Source organism: Cylas formicarius, unplaced genomic scaffold (assembly GCF_029955315.1).
Source record: "Cylas formicarius isolate icCylForm1 unplaced genomic scaffold, icCylForm1.1 PGA_scaffold_1__22_contigs__length_36826433, whole genome shotgun sequence".
Classification (NCBI taxonomy): domain Eukaryota; kingdom Metazoa; phylum Arthropoda; class Insecta; order Coleoptera; family Brentidae; genus Cylas; species Cylas formicarius.
In genome coordinates this window covers 15353908-15377468 of record NW_026844264.1, presented here as the reverse complement: position 1 = coordinate 15377468, position 23561 = coordinate 15353908, and the positions used below count along the sequence as shown (strand labels likewise).

General features: G+C 32.5%; 1 protein-coding gene across 4 annotated transcripts in view; it reads right to left on the bottom strand.

The window, feature by feature from the left end:
* The window catches only part of LOC132696489 (probable nuclear hormone receptor HR38), a 103982-nt gene extending 102252 nt beyond the window's left edge, over nt 1-1730 (bottom strand). For 2 of the 4 annotated variants that reach the window (XM_060661334.1, XM_060661335.1), the window contains exon 1: nt 1159-1730. In XM_060661334.1, coding sequence (XP_060517317.1) covers nt 1159-1306 — 148 coding nt within the window. In that variant the 5' untranslated portion in view covers nt 1307-1730. The remainder of the gene's footprint in view (nt 1-1158) is intronic. The other 2 variants (XM_060661337.1, XM_060661336.1) reach the window with 2 other exon arrangements.
* Nucleotides 1731-23561: the final 21831 nt, after the last annotated feature.

Below are 23561 nucleotides of genomic sequence, written 5' to 3'. Positions count from 1 at the left end.
ACCGTGCGTGGTAAATTAAGTAATTGTAGTAATTTAATTTTTCTGCAAATTGATAACTCACAAATTTGAAATATCCTGGACCAGTTCCTTCTCATTGAGTCGCTCATCAAGGGCTATTCTTGATGTGCAAAAACATTAATGATGGATTTCCAAAACTAATCTGACTATCCTTATCACGCGATATCTACCGAAATATTTTTCGGTTCCCATTAAGCGGGTTTTAACTAATTGCCGCGGGACTAGACTAACCAGACTTTAATGATTTCTACAAACAAAAACTTAAACTTTGCCTAGACAAAGCATATTCGCATTATCGGCAATTTAAAATTTGTTACTGTTTCGAAAAAATAATTTGTTTTAAAACTAAAGTTCATGTTTATTCCTGCACTTTTCACTTAGAAAGTGTGGGACAGTAGGGAAGTTAATGGTAATGGAGAAGCACAAAATTACCGAGTTCAACCCCAAACAAATTGTAGGCGGACCGGCTAAATGATGTTAATAGGTCATTAAACGAGAGCATTAGGTAACATCGCTCCCTCACAACACTTTGGCTGATATCAATTATTATTTTGCGTTTCATGCTTCCGAATCTTTTCGGAGGGTTATGAAAAAAAATTTTACTCTTTAGTAAAACGTTTGTCCCATATAAATATTCAAAAAATATAAATATCATCAAGTATAAAATTTTCATCACATATTGAGTTGAGTAGAAATATTTTATATAGAAATATTTTATAATTATTGCCATTTATTATTAGTCTGGGATACAGGTAAAGGATTATACATTCGATAAAAAGCCGCGTTTAGAGAAACATTTTCCCTTGTCTAAAAACCAAACTAACCAGTTTGGAAGTGATTATTTTGTTCTTACAAATTCGAATTGTTTCACCGTTAATTTTAATAACTAAAATTTAAACTGGGCAATTAGAATTTAAATCGATATTAATATTTGCACGTGGTCTTGGTCAATAATATCGGCCACTTTTAAATGAATGGCATTAAGCTTTTTTGCTCGGCAAATTGCAATTTTATTGAACAATTTCACTTCCGCGTTGATTTTTAGATTGAGCACGAACGGATTAGTTAGGAGCCGCGGCGGCAAAGCGTTAGGTACCCCAAAATCGCCACCGTACACCAAATTTCAAACGTGGTACGTACACTTGTTCTGAAGATGGCAAGCGTAACCTGGCGAGTTATTATTGGAATCTGTGGCGTCCTGGGACGCTTGGGCGCCGTTACAGGGCCTTCGAGGTCCCGTGAAGAAGTCTTCCGGGTGCCGAACGGTCGTGGACGCACCCGAACGCATTTCCCGTCTGTGGCATCTCGTGCCCACCTACCTCAGCAGCATGCGATCGTCTCTAACAACAACAATACGAACAACATCGACAAAAAGTCACCTGGCGACGAGGGCGAAGCCTCCGCTTCTAACAAGCTCTCCGAAGGAGAATCCACTTCGAATAACGATGATAACAGCACCATCCAGAGTTGTTTATCACTTAAACGTAGTTCTTTGAACGTTGCAAAAGGTTCTCGGATTCGAAATTATTTCCCCGTTAAGCGCGCACTATTACAACAAACAGTCCGCGGATACGTGCACCGGCATCGCCAACATCTTCATAGTTTTATCACTTTCGTAGATATACAGGTGGTTTCGTCGATTTAGACCGCGTGCTATTCACGGCGCGCCTGCACCAGGTCTCTGAGCGCGCTCCAAACGTTCACCACGACGGTTGCCGTTACTCTGTATCCCTGCCACTCACAACGCACCCATTATAAAACCGGCGTTCAGTCGCCGCGACGCTCCGTGACGTCACTGCGGGGATATGACGTCACGATGCGGCGGCGCCTCGTCCCGGAGCCGCTCCACACTCCGTACCCGCAACGGTGACGTCACGGGGATGATGCCGCAACCACGACGACGTCATGGTATCGATAGCGTCGCTTTCGAGGGCATCGATCCGCTAGGTTAACGGGGGCTTGAACGGATGACACCCAGGTGCACGACGGGCGGCAGGAAGGACAGTACTGGACCGAGGGTTGAAGTGAATCTTTCAAGAATTCTTAGCTCCAAAAATTTTGTTTTGTTTTTCAATATTTAGGGTCCGTTTTATTAGAAAAGACCCCGGTTCCTAGAAACATTGTTTATCTTAGACCTGTTACTTTGTTCTGTTCGTTCTATCACTTATAAAACCATTAGTTAAAAAGGGTTTGTGGCCTGGCTTCTCTAAACTCTTTGAACTGGCCATGTGTAAACGTTTAATTAATTTTTTATCAAATTGCAAGTTTTTTGTAGGGAAGGTCAACTCAGACAGCAATTTTCCGATTTGTTAAAATAGGGTTGCAATTTTTTGAAAAAGGGGAAGCAGCAACTGGGATATTTTTAGACCTAACTAAAGCCTATACCGAAAGTTACGGACTTAAGGGCAATGCAATGGTTGAAAACATATCTTAAAGGCCGAATGCAAGTACTAGGGGTTAACAAAAATGGCGAATTCAGTAATGGGATTGCACAGGATAGTATTTTGTGGTCACTTTTATTTGTAATTTTCATAAATGAACAAGGCACAATTGTTAAACGACAGCATTATTTTTTTTATACGAATAAAAAACTGGCTCAATCAAAATAAACTCATCCTTGACATAAATAAAAAGTATGCAATACTTTTAAAACAAAGACTTCCAAATTGGAAAATATTACTGACTTTAAAGTCGAGGAGCATATATTTGGTATTTCAGATAATGCCAAGATTTTGGGTGTGTTCATTGATAAAAATATGGAATAATATTTTGGGGCCGGCATAGTAGAATATAAGAAATTTTTGTATCACAAAAAAGGACAATTCAAGTTGTAAATAAAATAGGCACTACTATTTGACGTCGTTTCATTTTGTTATATTATATAATAAATTTGAAATAAATATTATTATTATTATTATTATTATTATTATTATTATTATTATTATTATTATTATTATTATTCGACCTTATGCTTTGACATATATATGTACTTTTATCACTACATAAAAAGCCTGTGAATGTGGTTCCTGTATGTGGGAATCATTAATGGAGCAAATCAATCTTCAATGTACAAACAATAAATGCCGATGTTACAAGGCAAAATTGCAAAGGACTCTAGATGTCATAAAAGTCCTACATTAATCAGCAATGATATATTATTTTAAACATTAACCGGTAATCTCTATAATGACTACTGTTATTAAATAATCAATATTTTAATTTTGGTTTGAAAGAAATATATTTGTTAATGTTTGTTTTATTTTGGAGAAAAACATACATATATGAATTCCACAGATCGAAAAAGCTCAGTTAGGTCTCGAATAATAATAAAACAATCGTTTATTTTATATTTTCGTCTTGCTTGATAATTAAGCGACGTTGATGAACATAATCTGCCGAATAGAATGTTTTTTCGCGAAACGTAGGCCATAATAGTTCTACCTCTAACTGGAGATGACCGTCGGACAGCAATATAACTGGCCCGCAGATTACCAGTATCACCGCTCTTTGCATAATTTGCAGCTATTCTGCATGTTATATTTTAATTATAAATGAAATATTTGTTATTTGTCTGTTTAAAGATATAATAATAATGATAATTATTTAAAACAATTTCCTTTATTCATTCTTGTGAAAGTTTTACTGTCGATGACGTCATATCATTATATTTCACATCTTACATTGTACTTAATTCTAAGATCTATATTCAGCGCTTATAATTAACGTTATATTTGAAATATAAAGATATAATAATAATGGGAATTATTATTGAGCAAAAAGCGAATCAACAATCAGTCAACAGCCAACAATTAAAATCAATTTTTCATAACAATTCCGTTTATTCATTCTTGTCAAAGTTTTCCTGTCGATTTTTATTTCTCATTTCTTATGTTGTACTAAATTCAAAGCTCTATATTATAGAACTTGTAATATTTTAAATATAAATGAAATATTTGTTATTAGACTGTTTAAAAAATATATTATTATTTAATAATTATTGACCAAAAAGTGAATCAACAATCATCCAACCGCAAAGAAATTATTTTAAAACAGTGAATGTTAAATACGTATTTCAAGTGTTTCCCGTTATCATCCATACAAAGTTTCGGATGCCAATTATATATATAATATATAAAACCTGGCTGATGAGAAGTAGACACCATATTTACGGAGAGTGAGCCAATTTTATACATCATATTTTAGTTAATTGTCTCGATCACCCTTAGATGAAACGAGGTATTTTGGACATTGTTTGTATATATTTAGTTCCACAAGGTCAATAGCATATAGTAATGACCTGAAGGCGACTAGAGATACTTGCTAATTAAAACGTAAAAGTAAATAATAAAAACTATGGAAGTCTGAAATATTGCGTTTCATTAAACACACCCTTAGCTGACTTCTATGCAGTAGCTTAGCTACCTACTTTGTTTTTCAAATCTTCTTGCAGCTCTTTGAACTAATTCTTTGCTTATACGTTGAGGGCTCTCCATTTGCCATCCTCAGGAAAAGTTCAATACTAGGCGCTTCTTTGAGGCTTCTTTACAGGTACAATCTGCTGAGAAGCGTGATTGTCTGATACGTATTGTGCTTATTCTTATTGCTCCAATTCAGGATGTTAGGAATTTATGCGACTACTGTTCATATCCAAGTGTATACTGCTCCTATTTTGCAGAAGCACCTTTAATCTCATTTTAGGGATTCTTCTGCCTTTTTTTCTGCCTCATCCACAGCGAGAGTATAAAATTTATATTTATATGTATTTTGGAACTATTTTCAGAAAGTATTTAACGTTTTTAAATATTCGGCGTATTCATTGCGTTATGTGAGAAATTAAGAAAAACCAACAGTTCAGATCAAAATATTCAGTAATATCATGATGATAGTTATGATAAAATTCTTTATTTAGAACATTTTTTTGATACCCATCTTATATTTATTGTACTTTGCAGCATAATAATGTTAGCGAGCGCATAAGGCCTTATATATATTTTCTTCAGGAATAATCTAAAAATTCATTAAGAATTAAATAGGTACACTCAAGTAACATTAATTCTTCGAATCTCAAGTAGATATTGGTGTGACAAACATTAAGTGCAAAGTAAAGGCGCAATCTTCTAAGTATACTTAATGATGCAAAGCTTATTAGAAACTACATTGTCGTTTTTAATTTGAAGGTGTCCAAATTTTGAATATTTCTAACCCCAATTCATACAATTTCAAAATTTACTACTTAAAAGAAGGATTTATATAAAAACAACAAAAAAATGTTATGTGACCCTGGCCTAAATATAAATAAACAAAAAAGAGGAAAACAATACTTAAGACGGGACGAGAATGGTCAGATGCACAAGCTTTAGGTATGATATATGTTATTCCATTCCGACCAATTGTAATCTCGCTATGACACCATATTTCACATTGACATTGGGACATTGAGGGGGACATCTTCAGTCATTTCCTTAAAAAACAAGGTATTTCAACAGAATTGTTAATTAGGAGGATTTGGCGTTTAAAAATATGATTTTGGTTATTGGGACATTGAGTACTAATTCGACGCTGTCAGCATGACGCAAGCTAAGAAGAATTGATGGCGCCGATTGAGACATTCAAAGAGCATTAAGTATTCGCGTATAATTTTTCATATAAAATTTATAAAAATAGGTGTGAATGGTTTTTTTTTAATTATTTTTGGATCGCTTTTTCAAAAATCGTTTCTCTCCAAAATTCCGATTTCTTGAGGAATTAGCTTTAGTCTACCCCTGAATACTGCACCGCTAATAACTCCACAGACAACGATCCCTATCGCGGTTTCTAATTTGCATATATCGCTTACGCCATCGCCATCGGATGACAAGTCCGGGACTCGCAGTTAATTATTTAAAAGCATACGTTGCGGTAATCCAGCTTTTGATATTTATTTCGCTATTGGCTAATTTAGATTGTCCCGATACAGCTCAATGGTCTAACTATAGGAGGTATTAATCAATATGCTAATTCGCGTTGGTGATAAACTTCTAGATATTCTTAACCTAAATGTCAAATCTGCAAAAATTTGCGCGTTCTACTAGCTAATCGAAAAATGTGGTACGGTATCATTCCGTAGTTATAATTTTATACTTTTAATTGGTCTTCAGGTTTTGATGAAGATTGTAACTTTGTTTGGTAACGTCGTCATTACCTAACTTCAATAAAAATTGTTGTACAAGCTTTTTAATGGATGCATTATTAAGTTTAAATTACAGTATTTTTTTTAATCAATTTGTAAGATAACGTCATTGTATTCAGATGATAATAAAACTTGATAGAGACTCGTTGAAGGAGCAGCTGTAGTTTATGCAACACTTGATATCTTTGTTTCCATATCGATACGAGACCAAAATTATGAAGCTTCCAATTTCAAGTAATTTGAATATGCGACCACCAATTCACCCCAATAACGCATTTTACGATAAATTAAAAGCGTCCTGGTCATAATTTACCACATGTTTACAAATATTCTTATATAGGCAACACTTCGATTAAGAATTTCGGTCAATTTCTACCGATGTACCTTTCTTTTGGATATCTGAAATTATTTAGTTATTCAGCGTGTTTAGAATAACTATATTCTCATTGTCCTAGGCCCTTTATTGATACCGAAAAAACGATCCGTTTGCAGGACATCTCTGACTTAGGTATTAGTAATATTATCAGGTCCAATTTCCCTAGTTAATCAGTCTGGTTAGTAACAGAGTGCAGGCAATCTTACTACGTCATGAAATGAGGCTGGCTCGACTGAATTGCGTCATTGTTCCAGCCGCTTCAGTTGCCAGTTTATTGATGTTTTGAAAAACCACACCATGAGCGCCATCTGTTGGCAAATAGGTGCGGTATCCGCATATCCACGTATATTGTCGCAGCTTTAAAGATAAAACTACTAATTTCGGGTAGATCTATTTCTAAAAAGTTTCCGGTAATTGCGCCTTTGAATCGCAGAACAGAAACAAAAGTACGGACTCGAATATTTCAATAGTCGTTGGTGTACGATGGTTTAAAAAGTTTAAACATAACTCACTTCTCTGAGCTTTATAAAACGGCACAGGACCCAAGTGTATACTGCTCCTATTTTACAGAAGCACCTTTAGTCTCATTTCAGGGATTCTCTTGCCTTTTTTTTTCTGCCTCAACCATAGCGAGAGTATAAAATTTATTATTATATGTATTTTAGTACTACTCTCAGAAAGTATTTAACTTTTTTATATATCCTGCATAATCATTACGTTATGTGAGAAATTAAGAAAAACCAACAGTTCAGATCAAAATATTCAGTAATATCATGATGATGGTCATGATAAAATTCTTTACTTATAACATTTTTTTGTTACCCATCTTATATTTATTGTACTTTGCAGCATAATAATGTTAGGGAGCGCATAAGGCCTTATATATATTTTCTTCAGGAATAATCTAAAAATTCATTAAGAATTCAATAGGTACACTCAAGTAACATTAATTCTTCGAATCTCAAGTAGATATTGGTGTCACAAACATTAAGTGCAAAGTAAGGGCGGAATCTTCTAAGTATAGTTAACGATGCAAAGCTTATTAGAAACTACATAATAGATCAACATAAAAAATAGGTTTTCTACTCCCCACTTTAAAATACCCATTGATTATGATTAAGCTTACGCAAAGTGTCACTTTAAGACGATGGCGATTTGTCAACTCGCGGGCGTACTACAGTTTTTCTACGACCATTAGTTCTTGGGTAAAATTTTGCAAAAAATATTTTTTTATTATGGTAGAAGGAAATAAAAGTAACAATAACAATATTAATAAATGGTCTCTAATCTTATAATTAATCAAAAAAAGAAATAAAGAAACACACAATTAAAAAAGAACAAATGAAATAATAATACTAGAAGAAAATGATACACAGGAAAAATTGACCATTAATTAAAACGATTGCATTGTCAGTTTTTGCTATGTTGTGTGAAATGAATTTTTTCTAATGTTATGGAAGGGCATGATACAAAAATTTAACCTAATTTATTTTTTTAATTTACCATTAACGGCAAAGGACAACATTTCCAAGCGATACCAAACGTCCATTACGAACCTTTGAAATGTCTATTTATCTTGTGAAAGTTCCAAAACGTATTTCCAATGCCGAATCACAGAACAAAAATTAGGCGATTCAGACCAAATTTTCCTATTGATCAAAGTTCCGCTACTGTTCGCTAAAGTCGCTTTAAAAGATTATCCTTTTTTAATGAGGGGATTTTGAATAAACTAATTGGTCGGCGATAACTACGAAATGGTTTTTAGGGCGATGTAAATATAATTTTTGGTCGAGATAATACGAAACGTATAATGCCCTAGGCGCGGTCTCATTTATATTGAACATTAAATCCTTATAAAAACGGACAGCGAAATATTAGCGAAATTGGTCCGTCAAATACGTCGCAGTGTCCAGATTTCAGTGGCGCAGTTCGTTTTTACCAATGTCTCTCTATGGGATTCTAATATACCGAAGAAAACAACAATGTAAGCACACGATAATTATCTCCCAAGTAGCTTACGATGTGGGACTTACCGGTTAGACGATTTTTATCTCATAATCCGACCAATAGTGCGAAACGAATGTGAATTTATGGGAGGTCGTTACACAGCTTTACCGTCAGTAATTTACCTAATAATAGCCGACACATGCCCAGCAGGGACGAGCAAACCAATTCTAATTATACCGACTTTGGGCGATTGTTCTACAAGGCGTTAGTACATAAATTACCGAGAAGGTTTTCACCAGAAATTGCCCTGTTGATTGTGTAGGAATTACCTAATGACTAATAGGAATAGGTGGATACAGAACGAAACTAGATAGGCAATACATTTGCCAATACTTGCGCAGTATATTAAGGAACATCGCATGACATATTTAGACTTAAAAAGTGTGCTTACATTGTCTGATATCCAATCTGATTTTCCGTCCCACTGCTTATATTGAAAAATATCTTACTTTCGTGAAATGATTGGATTTTTGAGCTGATGTCAATTTTTGTAACCTAAGTCGAATTGTTATTATTTAAATTAATAGTCTCAAGAAAAGCACTTTTCGCTTACAGTAATAAACATATAGGAAAAATTATGAATGAAAATGTACATACAGTACATGCCAATGTATAACAACACAAAGGGTAGTTATTAATAACAGGCGGTTATCGAATGGGAAACAGCTCTCTGAAAATTCTCTGCTATGCGGACGATGCAGTTCTTGTAGCGGAGATGACCTGCAATACGGCTACTAAATAAACTCGAGGAAACTGTAAAGAGATACCTGATCGTCTCCACTGAAAAGAACCGATCCGGTACAAGTTACTTGTAAGAAGATAATTGACATTCAATTACTTAGAGGTCAGCATGTCCAGCTCCAGAGATGTGATAGACGCGCATTGGAGTATATGTGAGCCACGTGATCTGGAAGAACAAATATATGTCAGCCGAAATTAAAGTTAGGATATGAAAAACGTGTGCTCATATGTCTCAGAGACGAGAGCCAACAACTCAACAACAAAAAGAATGCTCCGAACAGCGGAAATGAGAATACTGAGGAATATAAGAGGAGTCACTCTAAGAAATCGGATGCGCAACGAATCTATTAGAACGAAGCTAGATATAGAAGATATCGTAAGATCGATTAGGACAAGGAGACACTATTGGAGAGACCATGTGGACAGGATGAGGCCAGGAAGACTCGCAAAATGACAAAGGACAGAAAATCTCTCTCACAAGAGGCACTATTAGCTAGACTATACAGTCAAAGAAAAAGAAGAGGATTAATAACAGGGCCATGAAAAACAAAATCTGACTCATTCTTTTGCATTTATTGTCCATTTTATACATTTTAATAATAATTTTACGCACTTGACAAACTTTCCAACCGCAAACAAAACACGATACGAATATAACATAACATTAAATTAAATAAAACAGCAGATAGAGAAAACAGATTTGGGTCACAAAGCCAATAACGAAGGTGCCGTTAGGCCTTAAGCAAACTGCGAGCATTTATTTATTTTATTTACAATATAGATAATCCAATTACTAAGCGGAAAAATCATACGTATTATAAAAATATATAGTACAATAAATTATTACGGAAAATATTGGAATAACTATGATTAAACAAAAAATAAAATATTGAAAAAAAAATGTTTTTGGCGTTTGGTAATCGTATTCACTTAGTGTATTAATTTATTTATTGAACACTAACATCAATTCAAATTGTCAGTTTTGTTTTCCATCTTACTAAAAAGTCCAAAATATGACTTTTCAAGCTTTGTGATAGTTGGACGAATTTGTGTTTTTCACTTCGATCACGAAAAATTACACTACGAAATACTGAGAATCCGTCGATCTTTTCAAATCCGTTGAATGAGAACAAGGGGTTTCGAGTCCAAAATTTGTTTATTTATGTTCAGTCCCAGTTTTCGTGAATTGTCTCAATGATAAAGGTCTTAAGCGCTTAAGAAATTCTATATTAGGAAAAACTGTCGACCACCCCGGTCACGCCACTGTTCCTGCTTCACTCGTCTGTCACAGTCGGCAAGAATACGATTTATACTATGCCGTAGGAATTATAATAATTACGAGATAATGCGATGGTCGTGCTCAAGTTTGCGTTATAGGACACGATATACATGTCAATAAATAATTCTATCAGCGTTGAAAATTATTGCCGATATAAATATTGTAAAATTCGAGTGAAAAAATCCGTTAGACAAGATTTCTTCAACCGTTTTTTTTGTATAGTTCCTGGGGCATCGCGGCATCGGACAAATGACATTTGAACTTTTCAGTCGACTTATATATTTTTTAAAACGGTTAATTTGTGAAAGAATTATATTTTTATTATATAATTAGGTAACTCTACATTTACTTTTTATATATTTACTTTGTTTGACTTCGCTAAAGTAAAGCACATAAAATGGTGCTTATATGTGGTAATAAACGATATGCATTTGTCTATTTGTCTAACTAGGCGAGCATTTTAATAACTGATACAAGGCTGAACAGGAAAAGAGCCCCTTTTCCAGTTATTTATATCTAATTTCCAGGTTATGCAAAATGTGTCGCATGGCAACATCTGTAGCTATATCTAACTATAAATTCTAGCAAATCTTAAACTAAGATATAAAATAAATTAGCGGTCACTAGTATGAGTATGGTATTACCAATGCCCGAAAGTGCAGCTACTTTTTATTTTTTATTCTGTGCACCGCACATTGTTATTAATATTATTATTATTATTATTATTATTATTATTATTTTGCAAAAGAAGATATTACAAAACAATCTTTTTAGTATTTAAGTTATGCTTGTCCATGACTTTCCGCAAATAAACAATCACCCTAGTTCCACTAAAACCGTAGTCGCGCGTGGGTGGGCTCTCGCATAAATTTTCACAAAATGTAGAACCTCTAAACTAAAATAAACATCAATAAACAGAAAATAATCATCAACATTAGTAAATACACTCTAAAACTCGGCAACATAATTATTATCTTATACCCATACTAATACTAATCGATGCCAATAGAAACCCTCTCCTCTATATACACAGATATATACATAACAGTCTTTAATTGAAAGAATGAAAGAGTCAAATCAATTCATGTATTTCATTTCTGTTGGCTTGTGCAATGAATTTTTTTATTTGCATTTTAAAGATGTGTATCCGATCAGTAGTAATTACATGTTGCTTTTGGGCTGACGGCAAATAGTTGAATAATTTTTGTTTTTGTGTATAAGTGTATAAACATTATTTGTAAAAAATATAAGAGTCGGAAATCAAAAATATTTGCCTCGCCATACAGCAAACGACTTGGGTACATTCTATCCTTCTTCAGCAGTACTTTTAAAAAGTGCTTCTGCAAAATTTCAACTTTCCTAAGATGAACGTCCAAAATGCCATACTGGGGTCCAGACTGTACAAGAGCATAATAGATTGTCCTTAAGTGTTTTTCGCTTAAGAAGTTTGCTAAATATTTAAATTTATAAAGGATGCTCCTTAAGTTTTTTACATTAGTGGCGTGGTAGTCCCACCTCAGATGTCCATCAATCCACACCCCCACGTATTTGATTTTGTCTGTCGATCTGATCTCTGCCTTTTCCGTGTTACCAGCGATAAGTGTATCAAAATCTGGGTCTGTTTTGCTGGTGCAACTAAATGTGACAAATTTTGTTTTTTGATAATTAATTGTCAATAGTATGTTATGGAAGCAATCAATTATATCTTTTAATGTTTCTTCAGCAATTAATCTAAGCTCTTTCCAGTAATCTGCTGTAAGATATAATACGGCATCATCTGCAAAACTTATGACATATCCAGGAAATTATTTTAGGAGTACACTATTTAAGTAAATTATAAATAAGACTGGGTCCAAAACTGTCTCTTGCGGAATACCAGATGTAACAGACTCTGGAGTGCTTAGTTCATCTTCAATCAAGACGTGTTGTGTTCTCCCAGTTAAAAAACTTTTAAAAAGATCAAGAGATATGTTTTTACTGCTATATCGTCCAAAGTTTCAAACATATGTGTGTGGTTAAGGGTGTCAAATACATTTGCGAGATCTAGCAATATCCATAAAGAAGGTTTACTTTTGTCCAGACTCTCATAAATTTTTGACATTAGTGATGTTATAGCATCTTGTGTGCTTGTATTTTGTCGAAAGCCATATTATTTCGCAGAAATTATTTTAAATTTGTCTAAGAATTTTGTTAGTTTTAGTTTCAACACTTTTTCAAAAACTTTCGCCACTGTAGATATTAGGGAAATATGACCTGTAGTTCGTCATCTCTTGTTTGTTGCCGCTTTTAAATATTGGAGTGACAACATAGAGTTTAAACTGAGATGGACAAATAGCAACTGTAAAAATATGGTTAATCAGATTAGTTAATGGTAATGTTTAATAATGTCTGATTTTATTCCATAAATTCCAGGGGCCTTTCCTGACTTGAGCTCTTTAATTATTTCCTGCACTTCATTTGTAGTGGTATTATGTATAACAAAGTATTTTGTTGCTTTATGTCTTGTAGGTTTACGATTTTGCGGTTCTCTAATTTTTCCTGCTATTTCTTTCCCTACACCTAAAAAGAATTTGTTAAATTCGTTTGCTATTGTCTTTTTGTGGGTGATTTGTGGATTTGCATTATTTACTTGAATACTGGGGATGTTTGTATTTGGTTTGCTACTTATAGATTTAACAACTTTTTAGAGGTTTTTTGTTCACAAAAAATTTTTTTCTACTTATCCTTTATAATAAGTAGCTTAGCATTTTTTATTGATTTATTTAGAATGCTTCGATAATTTATGAATCTGTTTTTTACCTTAATTCATTTTCTTATATAAGTTATTTTTTTCCTTTACTGATTTAGTTAAACCGTTTCTTATCCATGGTTTTCTTTTTTTTACTTTGTTTTTAAATACAATATAATAAGATGAGTCCGCAATTTTATCCTTTAAAATTTGTATAAAATAATTTGTTTTCTCTTCTAATCGGCGTTTGTTTGTTTTTTGTAAATTATCTTTAACTTTGTTTATATCAGTTTTTTAAATTTTATTGTTTGGTGTTATACTACCTAGCTCACATTAAATTACTTAAAATTATTCACATAATATATCAGCATCACTATCGCTATCATGGAATGTTCTAAATCCTATTTTTTTCTAGATATTCCAGTCGCCATTTCCGAATTCTAAAAGATTCTATTAAAACTCGCCTTTTGTCAATTTTTTTTAAATCTAAAACCCAGGTGTTGAATATATTTGCATAAGGTAGTTCTGCCACATTTAACACCGGTTTCATCTTTTTGAAGCCTCCTAATTGAGATATCTAATGTAGGCACGCTTTGTTCCTCGTATAACTGGTAAATTTTACGCCGTATTATATCTTGATCACTTTCATCTACACTCGAGAAAATGTCAGCATCGCTTCTTTTTTTCCTCGCTAAAATGGGATTATTTACAAATTTCCATACAGCTGATGCAATTTTCGTCAATGTGGCCGTTTCTTCTAAAGATGCTTGCTTGCTGGCATCACGTTCAATGACAGTCAAATAAACATTGTTTATAACTTCCTTAGTCTCAATAGATTAGTGTTTTCTATATTTAGGCGGGAGCATCTCCTGAGATAGTACACACGAAATAAGAATGATTACTAATAAACTTAAACCAAGTAGTATACCAAACCAAAGAATATTAAACACAGACAGGTATAAAATTATTTTATATTACGGACCACAATTTTACCTGAATTTAAATTCAGAAACTTGAGGTAATAATCTTGTTGCATTCTATGTTAATGACCACCCTTGGATAATCCCATTCAAAACCAAATGGTCACTTTCTTATATCTATGAACAGACCATACATGTAATGTTATCCCATAATGGTATGTAATGGAAGTTTGGCTATTAATAAATATGTAGTCTAAAGATGTTCCACATCGTGGTCTTGTTACTTTGTTGATAGCAGAAATCAAGTTAAACTCCGATAAAAAATTAGAGTAATTTGTAGCCAATTCGTCCGTTCTCTCTAACAAATCAATGTTAAGATCTCCAACAACGAAATGATATTGACTTACGGTTTTTATTCCTTTTAAATATGACTCTCATTTCTCAATAAAATTATTTTCATCAATCGATGGTGGTTTATACAGTCCAGTTATTGGTTCAGCGTTTTGATTGTGTACTGTATTGTAAATCTGAATATTTTTTACAGTTACAATTATTTTAGTGTATGGAAAAAAGATGTTGAGGATAGTATGGTGATATAATGATACCTTTCTGTATGCCATTAATTCATAAAAGTTCGAGGTATTGAAAAATAACAGGAATAAGAAAAAAAAAGTAAAAAAAAATATTTTTTCATTTTCCACAAGATGGTCTGTTGTTGTTTTATGTCTCAATAATATTGAGCACCATCTCATTTGGTTGAAAGTACTTACTTCTTCTCAGATATTCTTAGAGTTTACCTGTCATGCTATCAAACAAAAAACTGCCAGACATACAAGACTTGGAAAAAGCGTACAATCCTAAATACTAAAACGTGTTCCACGTAGACAATTCGGGTTTTTCTTATGTACAAAAACTTAAGAAGCGTGAAATTATTTGCAGAAACCGTAGTCAATCATTTAATAGCATATATTGATGTTTAACTATACAATTATTCACATCGAACAGTATTTATCTGCACGCCATGTTCTGATTTGCAGTAGGTACCACCTACATTGCATTGCTCCCCACTTTTTTCCAATACAAATTGCAAGGAAATAGCATCATCGAATTATTTTTATTTCCGATTTCAATCTTTACCTGGCTGATAATTCATGAATTTTCCTCAAGATACACACAACTCATTTAAGCTACCGTGTTCTTGTTTCAAGGTTCCTAATGACGCTAGATCCTTATTCCTATTCGAAATAATTTCAAGATGGCACCTGACATAAGGTGTTAAAAGCTCTTATAAACTTTTTGCTTTAACAGTTGTCCCTCAAGAAATAAACTTAATAAGTATAACAAAATTATAAAGAAATTGCAATAAAATAATTAAAACAAATTTCCATTAAGCTGAGGTATTTTATGATCTCGAAAACGTCAGATGGAGTGTCAACACAAGAATTTTTCATTTATTCTTCCATTAGCTTCGAGTTCGAGTTCATTTTAAACTCACTGGTAGGTACGCCATTGCGTATGCAATGGATACTATATTTCATACGTTTAAAATACTCCTAGAACTAATAAATATGACAACACTGACCAGGCGGAACCAAAGGTATAGCACTGTCATAAATATACCTACCATGCAGGAGTTTAAAGGCGTATTTCCACCATTTTGAGTTATGAGGGTACAAAGTGTAGTGATTAATAATGAGCTTTCTTATCAAAACCGAAATTAGATAAATTATTCTCTTTTGCACGCAGCACCTGTCTTTCGACGATATATTCGAACTAGCCTTACACAAACATACGCATTTGTAAAACGTTAATAATAATTGAAATTGCTTAATTTATATAACGTTGCTAAGATAAAAGGTTCGAGATATTTACAAACTATATGTATTTTTATGTTGGTTGGGCTGACACAGCGCGTGTAATTAATTAATAGCAAAATATACAATTTTATGGGGAATCAAATAAATATTTATTTATTATTTAGCGCCTACTTAAATCTTGGGGAAATATCAAATAAGAGATTTTAACATTTCAGAAATTCAGAAAAACAATGTATGTAACTGCTTAATCTCAGAATATTCTTTTAGTTGTCGTCGGACCATTTCACTTAGTATTTTGAACAGATACAGAGAATAATAAAATAACAAATTTGTCTCGTTAGAGCCATCAAAGTTATTGGATAATCAATGATGGATGCTGTAGTTAGAGCTTCGTATTTTGTGTGTGTGTGTGTGTGTGTGTGTGTGTGTGTGTTTTGGAAGCTACGCTTTATACAAAACATTTATTTTGCAAAATAGGCTCAAATTTGCTTAAAGCCCTCTTAATTTAAAATCGTCTCGAAGTAGTGGAGTGTCGGAGTCATAGATTTTTTTAGATGTTTCAAAGTATCTCTCGTCTTCTTTAATAACGTGGACCATTAATATTAACAAAGATTTATTCAAATAAATGGATAGAATACGTCCGCGTCTAATATTAAATCTCGCGCTTATTCACTGGCGACCACAAATTAATACGTTTGAAATAAATGCAAACGTTTTAGCCTAACGTAATAGCAAAACTAAATAAGTTGTTGATTTTCCACTGAATAAATTAGCGCCAAGGGAATCCTGGGGAACAGACCAAGTGCTTAATTTTCTGCAAGGTAATGCCGGAAACGATGCATAATCGCGAGTGGGTTTCGTCGATATTATTTAACTTTTCAATATCGGAAAACACTGATTGCATTGCGTGGGAAGCCTGTGGAAACTACCGGATGTCTAATACAGAAAGTGGAATTTGTAGACTCGCTTGTTGAGACTTGTTCAATGTGTTTATTATTGCGGCTATCTTTTCCACATGCTTGAAAACTACCCATTCTCCCAATAGTACTGAAAAAAGTAGAGGGATACTTCTTAAAACTATTTATATAATAGGTATTCATGTTCATTTTCGTCATTATCAGCGTTAAGTCAGGAACAGTCTTCTACGACCACCCTTGATATCACTGTCATTCCGGAAATATTCCCATTTAATTGTCTTCGTATCCTCGCACTACGTACAAAATTTAGTATTCTTATATGTCCAAAAAATATCAATATTTTCCACTTGTTCGAAGGTAATATTAACTTATCTCATACAAAGTTCTTGTGTTGGATTGCGCTGCATTGTAAATTGCAGAAAATATGTTTTATTTCCCATAAAACATTGAAGAAAATTGGGAGGTAGTATGAACACTCTATCCATTCTATTAAAGCATTTATATATATTTTTTTAATTTTGGAGCCAAGTTTCAAAATTTCCTGAAATCGAGGGCACCGTTTTCCAACGTATTATATTTACTTAGGTCGTGCTTTTCAAAACCGCTCGTAATTAATTGCGAATCTAATAGCAATTATTAGTACATTACCGTGTTGTAATACAATATAGCAAACGATTTTTGTTTTCGCTTATACGGAACGAGTTCCAGACAGCGTGCTAGAAATTACGATGCAGACACCTTAACAAATAGTATTAGTTATGCTTCGATGGCCCGTATCCTTTTTGGTGCGTGGGAGTTTGCATTCTCGATTAGAAGAAGAAATGGGACGCATCTCGATTTTTAAACGGTCACCACGACTCGGACGTCGGTTATGGAGGAGTGGTTGATCATCATTAATCCGTTACCTTTCCTTAGCCAAAAAGGAGTCCTTTACGTCAGCGTTTTGATATTTTGGGGCTAATCATTTTTAAGAGTTATTGTTATTTCGAAAAACTTTGACTATATCTATATTTCCATACCATTTACGCTTGTTGTTAAACCGAAATTATTTTACTAACGGATATACAATATGCAAGGAATTTTTACTAACATTACGACCTTCAAATTAAGAACATTGAGAGACCTTTTTATTATATATTAAGTTGATTTAAGCACTTGGTCGGTAAGTTATACCATTCTTTAATTAAAATAAAGAACATAATATCGGCGAACTCATATTACAAAGAAAATGCTTAGATATTTTTATCTTGTAAACTGATACTGTACATAAATATTTCGTAAATGTCACAAAATCTTCGTAGGACTTTGTTAGTAGGTACTACTTACTATGTACCTAATAAATTAAGCTACAATGTTTATTACTTTATATCAGCAGTTTTAATTAACTAAACTATACTACTAAAAAACAGATACGCATATAAATTTAGAACTCTTAACCATATTTAAAAAAAAAATAAATCAGAACTAAAAGTTCAGATTTTCAAGAAATTATGTATTTTCACACAATTGTTTCGACAACACCGTGTCTTTATCAAATGAATAATAATGAATAATTTCGTAAAAATCTTAACTTTTAGTTCTTCTTTATTTTGTTAAATGGATTTTCATCAAGTAAAAGTCACCTCAGTTCATATTTTTATTATTTATAATGTTCAAAATGGATTTAGATAAAATGCACAGAATAGAACAGAATATACAGAATATGATTATTTATTCACAACATATATGTGGTAAAATAAATAGATAGCAGTAATAAGTGTGTAAGTTATCAATTCTAAATTATGATAAATTGATAATACCTAGGCTGTAGAAAAAGTTTGAAGGCTCTTGAGGGTTTTTTACTACTATTAATCACATTTTTATAGATCATTATTTGATAAAGACACAGCGTTGTCGAAACAATTGTCATGTGAAAATATATAATTTCGTGAAAATCTGAACTTTTAGTTTTTATTTATTTTGTTAAATGGATTTTCATGAAGTAAAAGTCACCTCAGTTCATATTTTTATTATTTATAATCTTCAAAATGGATTTAGATAAAGTGTACAGAATAGAACAGAATATACAGAATATGATTATTTATTCACCAAATATATGTGGTAAAATAAATAGATGGCAATAATAAATGTGTAAATTATCAATTCTAAATTATGATAAATTCATAATTCCTAGGCTGTAGGAAAAGTTGGAAGGCTCTTGAGTATTTTTTACAACTATTAATCACATCACATCATCACAAAACACAGAAAAATATTTGGTACTACAATGAAATTCTTACATCTATATCATTTTTATAGATCATCATTTGATAAAGACACGGCGTTGTCGAAACAATTGTCATGTGAAAATATATAATTTCGTGAAAATCTGAACTTTTAGTTCTTATTTATTTTGTTAAATGGATTTTCATGAAGTAAAAGTTACCTCAGTTCATATTTTTATTATTTATAATCTTCAAAATGGATTTAGATAAAGTGTACAGAATAGAACAGAATATACGGAATATGATTATTTATTCACAACATATATGTGGTAAAATAAATAGATAGCAGTAATAAGTGTGTAAGTTATCAATTCCAAATTATGATAAATTGATAATACCTAAGCTGTAGAATAAGTTGGAAGGCTCTTGAGGGTTTTTTACAACTATTAATCACATCACAACACACAGAAAAATATTTAGTACTACAATGAAATTCTTACATCTATATAATTTTTATAGATATAAGATCATTGTGAGTCGGACAGTTCACCAATTAAGTGCATTTTTAATATCATCCGGCAATCCATAAAAGTATCGAAGCCCATGGTAAAATAAACTTTTTTTCAGAGTTTTAGATAAAATGTTATATTTGTGGAAATTTCCTCACTTTTCCATAAAACATTCAAATACCCAATTTTATCAATCAGCATGACATTTACAGATTTAATAAACAAAAATAATCAACTGCAGCATATCTATCACAACCCTAAAAGATGAACACAACCTTTTGTTGTTATATTTGCAACCTGTGTATGTTTTCTTTAATTAATAAAAACTTTTTTTCATTTGAAGGAAGAAGCGATCTTTAATAGAACGTGTGTTCTAACATCTAGCCATCACTAACTTAACAAACAAATTTTTGATTTAGAATTCTGGAGAGAACCCCAGTTTGCATACAATGCAAATGTCTAAAGTACAATCCTAAACATATTTCGCAATATCAAATCAGCCTTCCAACCTGCAGGGAGTACAAAAAACACTTAGAAACAAATCATTAAACCTGAAATTAAAGCTTTAACTCTGTAGATTAAATTGCATTAGATAGATTACGTTTGGAGTAGACTATCTTGCTGCGCGTTAGAGGCTTATATACGATTTTAACTGATATTTTAAATCAGAAACTTGACAAGCGATAACCATAATCGATAGATCAATGGTTTTTATTACAATTAGCTACTGTGCAACGTAAGGATTTATAAATTCTCAGACCGGATATCGAAGCGGCGGCGAAATCCTTTGCGGTACGAGAATAGAACGAAGTGAAATAAGAGTACCTGCTTGTGCGGAAGTCAAAAAACGGCAGGTATTAAAAACGAATAAGGTGAAGTTGATGCCGCGCAATAAAGAAAATGGTGAAGCATTAATCCGTAGCGCAGGTGCAGCCCCAATAGGATGATTTCCTGATCAGTAGATTGGTATTTATTTAATTCTGAGCACTATGAAAATGTAAAGAGCATGGCCAAGAAGCAGTAGTGGTAATGAATTTCGCCAAATGATATAATAAGGAACATCAGCTCATTGAACATAAAGGAGCATTTGTAGGGGAAGAATAAAATGAAACATTAAAAAAAAGTTGATCAATGAAGGTAAAAAAAAATAGATCTGTCTGATCTTTGAAGGAACAAGAATTCCTTGTTTATGATTTTTTTATAGTGTTGTCTTTTGTCTTATTTTATTAAAACATTTTTCCCCATCAATATTGAATGTTATGAATTTCGTTTCGTTTCGGTTATATTAAATTTCTATATAATTAATTTAATTAAAATTGTATATAACCTAGTAGTTATTCTAGTTCTAAAAACAGCCATTTTTATTTTTTGGATACAACAAGCACTTAGGGTTTTGTTCCAGTGTGTTCTTAAAGCTTTGCCTTTTTTGAAAAAGATGTAGTAAATATAGACGTTTTAAAAATAAATTATATACCTAAAATTATTTAAAAAGTTACACAAACCGCAGAAGGGAATTTAAACAAACAAGTACGTATATGACAATAAACAAACCTTTATAAAAAATATATAATTCTATATTAAAGCACTTCCAAAGAGCTAAAAACTTTGAACCTTAGATATACATTACATCCATCTTTATTACTAATTTTTTTTATTTATTTTTCTAAAGCACTAAATAGATACTTCAATAGTTATTTTTTAAAGGATTCGATTCAAATTCGATAAATAAAAATGTAATTATAAGCACCATTCTGTGTTACGAACTATTGAAAAAATCAACAGCGTCAATTCGGATCCGAATATTTACGTAGCAAGTGAGGCAGGATAAAGTGGAATGTCTTAGAGCGTGACTCTGGTGCAAATTAAGAAAGCGGCGTTACCATTTGCCGTAATTCGACAAAGAACAACTCTCGTGAACTTTGAACTCAGACAAGGCAGTATCTCCGGGTCCAGAATGTGTGTCAACTCGATTTACAGACGCCCTATGCGGCATACATATTCGGCACGTTACCATAAGATTTGTTTCCTTTGATTCAGCTCGCGTTTGAAAGAATTTGGCTGTCAAATTTATTGGCAATTTTATGTTTGTAATTATTAGGGTGTTACCTACCTTTATAGTTGCTTTTGTATTATTAAGCTTTAAAAATTGCGTCCGATATAGATTTTTATTTATTTCGTTTTCATTTTCAAGACACAACGACAAAGTCATATAATAATAATAGTTGGATTGAAGAGGTGAATTTTTTAACAGACAAAATAATACATTAATATCATCTGGTTCCATAAGATACCGTTTTGAGTTTTAATAGTTATTTATTCGTATATGGTCAGTTTGTTTGTTTGTAGTACATTATTCAACAAGTTTGATAAAGGTCACTTTAGTCAAGTACCGGAAAAGTCCGGCACCCAACAATTTTCGCACACTTGCTCTGTGCATAAATGGGTATGTTACGAATATTAGGAAAGTTGACTATAATTAAAATGTATTAAAATCTAAAATGTCGCTGTATAGCAGGACAAAAAATAATATAATAACAATGTTTGTTCCCCTGTATCTTATATAATTTTAAATTGCGCAACTAAACGATGCAAACGTACACCAAAAAAAAGAAATGGCATAGCCGGCCACCTACATCACATTGTTCGAATAAGTGCTTAAAGGCTCGTGAATAAAAGCGTTTAACGTTTGGATTTTCTGACAAATTTCTGGGTGGTCTGTATGCATTAATCAGCTCCACTGATATGATACATTTACAATAGTATCTACACTCCTTTTGAAGTCACACGTGATGCAAATAATGACACATTATATTGTGTTAACCGGAATTGATCTAAAACGACCTTTCGTTGATTGGCGTATTTCTTGCGTAAAAAAGTCAATATGAGAAGATTTTTAGTCGTGTTAATGATGGTCATAAATCTATACACAAACATAAAAAGGAATAAATAATCCATTAAAAGGTGTAATACTCAAATCTCAGTTACACCGCCAATTCTAATTAGCACATTTTGATGAAATCGACTTTCGCGAAAGCAAAATATACAGAGCGACTTTTTAGGAATGAACGCCAACTACTAACCCAAATATTTTTAAACTATAAATTCCTACCTGCTTTTAACTGTATAATAATAATAATAATCATTTTATAGTATAATACGACCAAAAATATAGTGCATAGTGTAAAACCCATCCCAACCAATGTTTATTCTGCATTAAGTCTGAGATTCACCGTAACGAACATTTATAGAAAAGTTGAAATTTTTATTTGAAACTTAAATAGATCCTTTTAAATTTGATTAAGCATTGATGCTTCGGGGTATTTTCGAATAAATAGAAGCGTTTATTGTAACATCAAGTGATATGTATCGTTCTTAAGAGTTTAATCTAAATTGCAACATGTTCGTATATATTACGAAGGTATTTGACTGTGATCCTTCTCGTAAGTACGTATTTATGTACCTGATTATCGAGCTTTGGGTAAGTACAGGTAGGTTTGAAAATAATCATTTTTGTCTTGTGTGCCTTTCGATTAATAATATTCTTCTTCTTGTATTTTTGCATCTTCTACATAATCCTTCAACAACAATAGTCTTTTTTAAGACTACAGAGCAACTGCTATTGTGTTGGATAATGCCTAGTATCATTCAGCTCAAATTAGAAAAATTCCAAGGACTTCTTCAAATAAAGAAGGACATTAAAGAATTTCTGTACGAAAATGATATGTATTTTGAAGAGAGCTATACAAAAAAACAACTTCTGGAACTATTAAAAATAAAACATTTTAATAAAGACTACAAAATCGTAGGCAAAGTTAATGACAGGGTCGATGGTAAAAGCACTATAGTTCTGGTCGAACTTTCTCCCTGTTGTTGTCC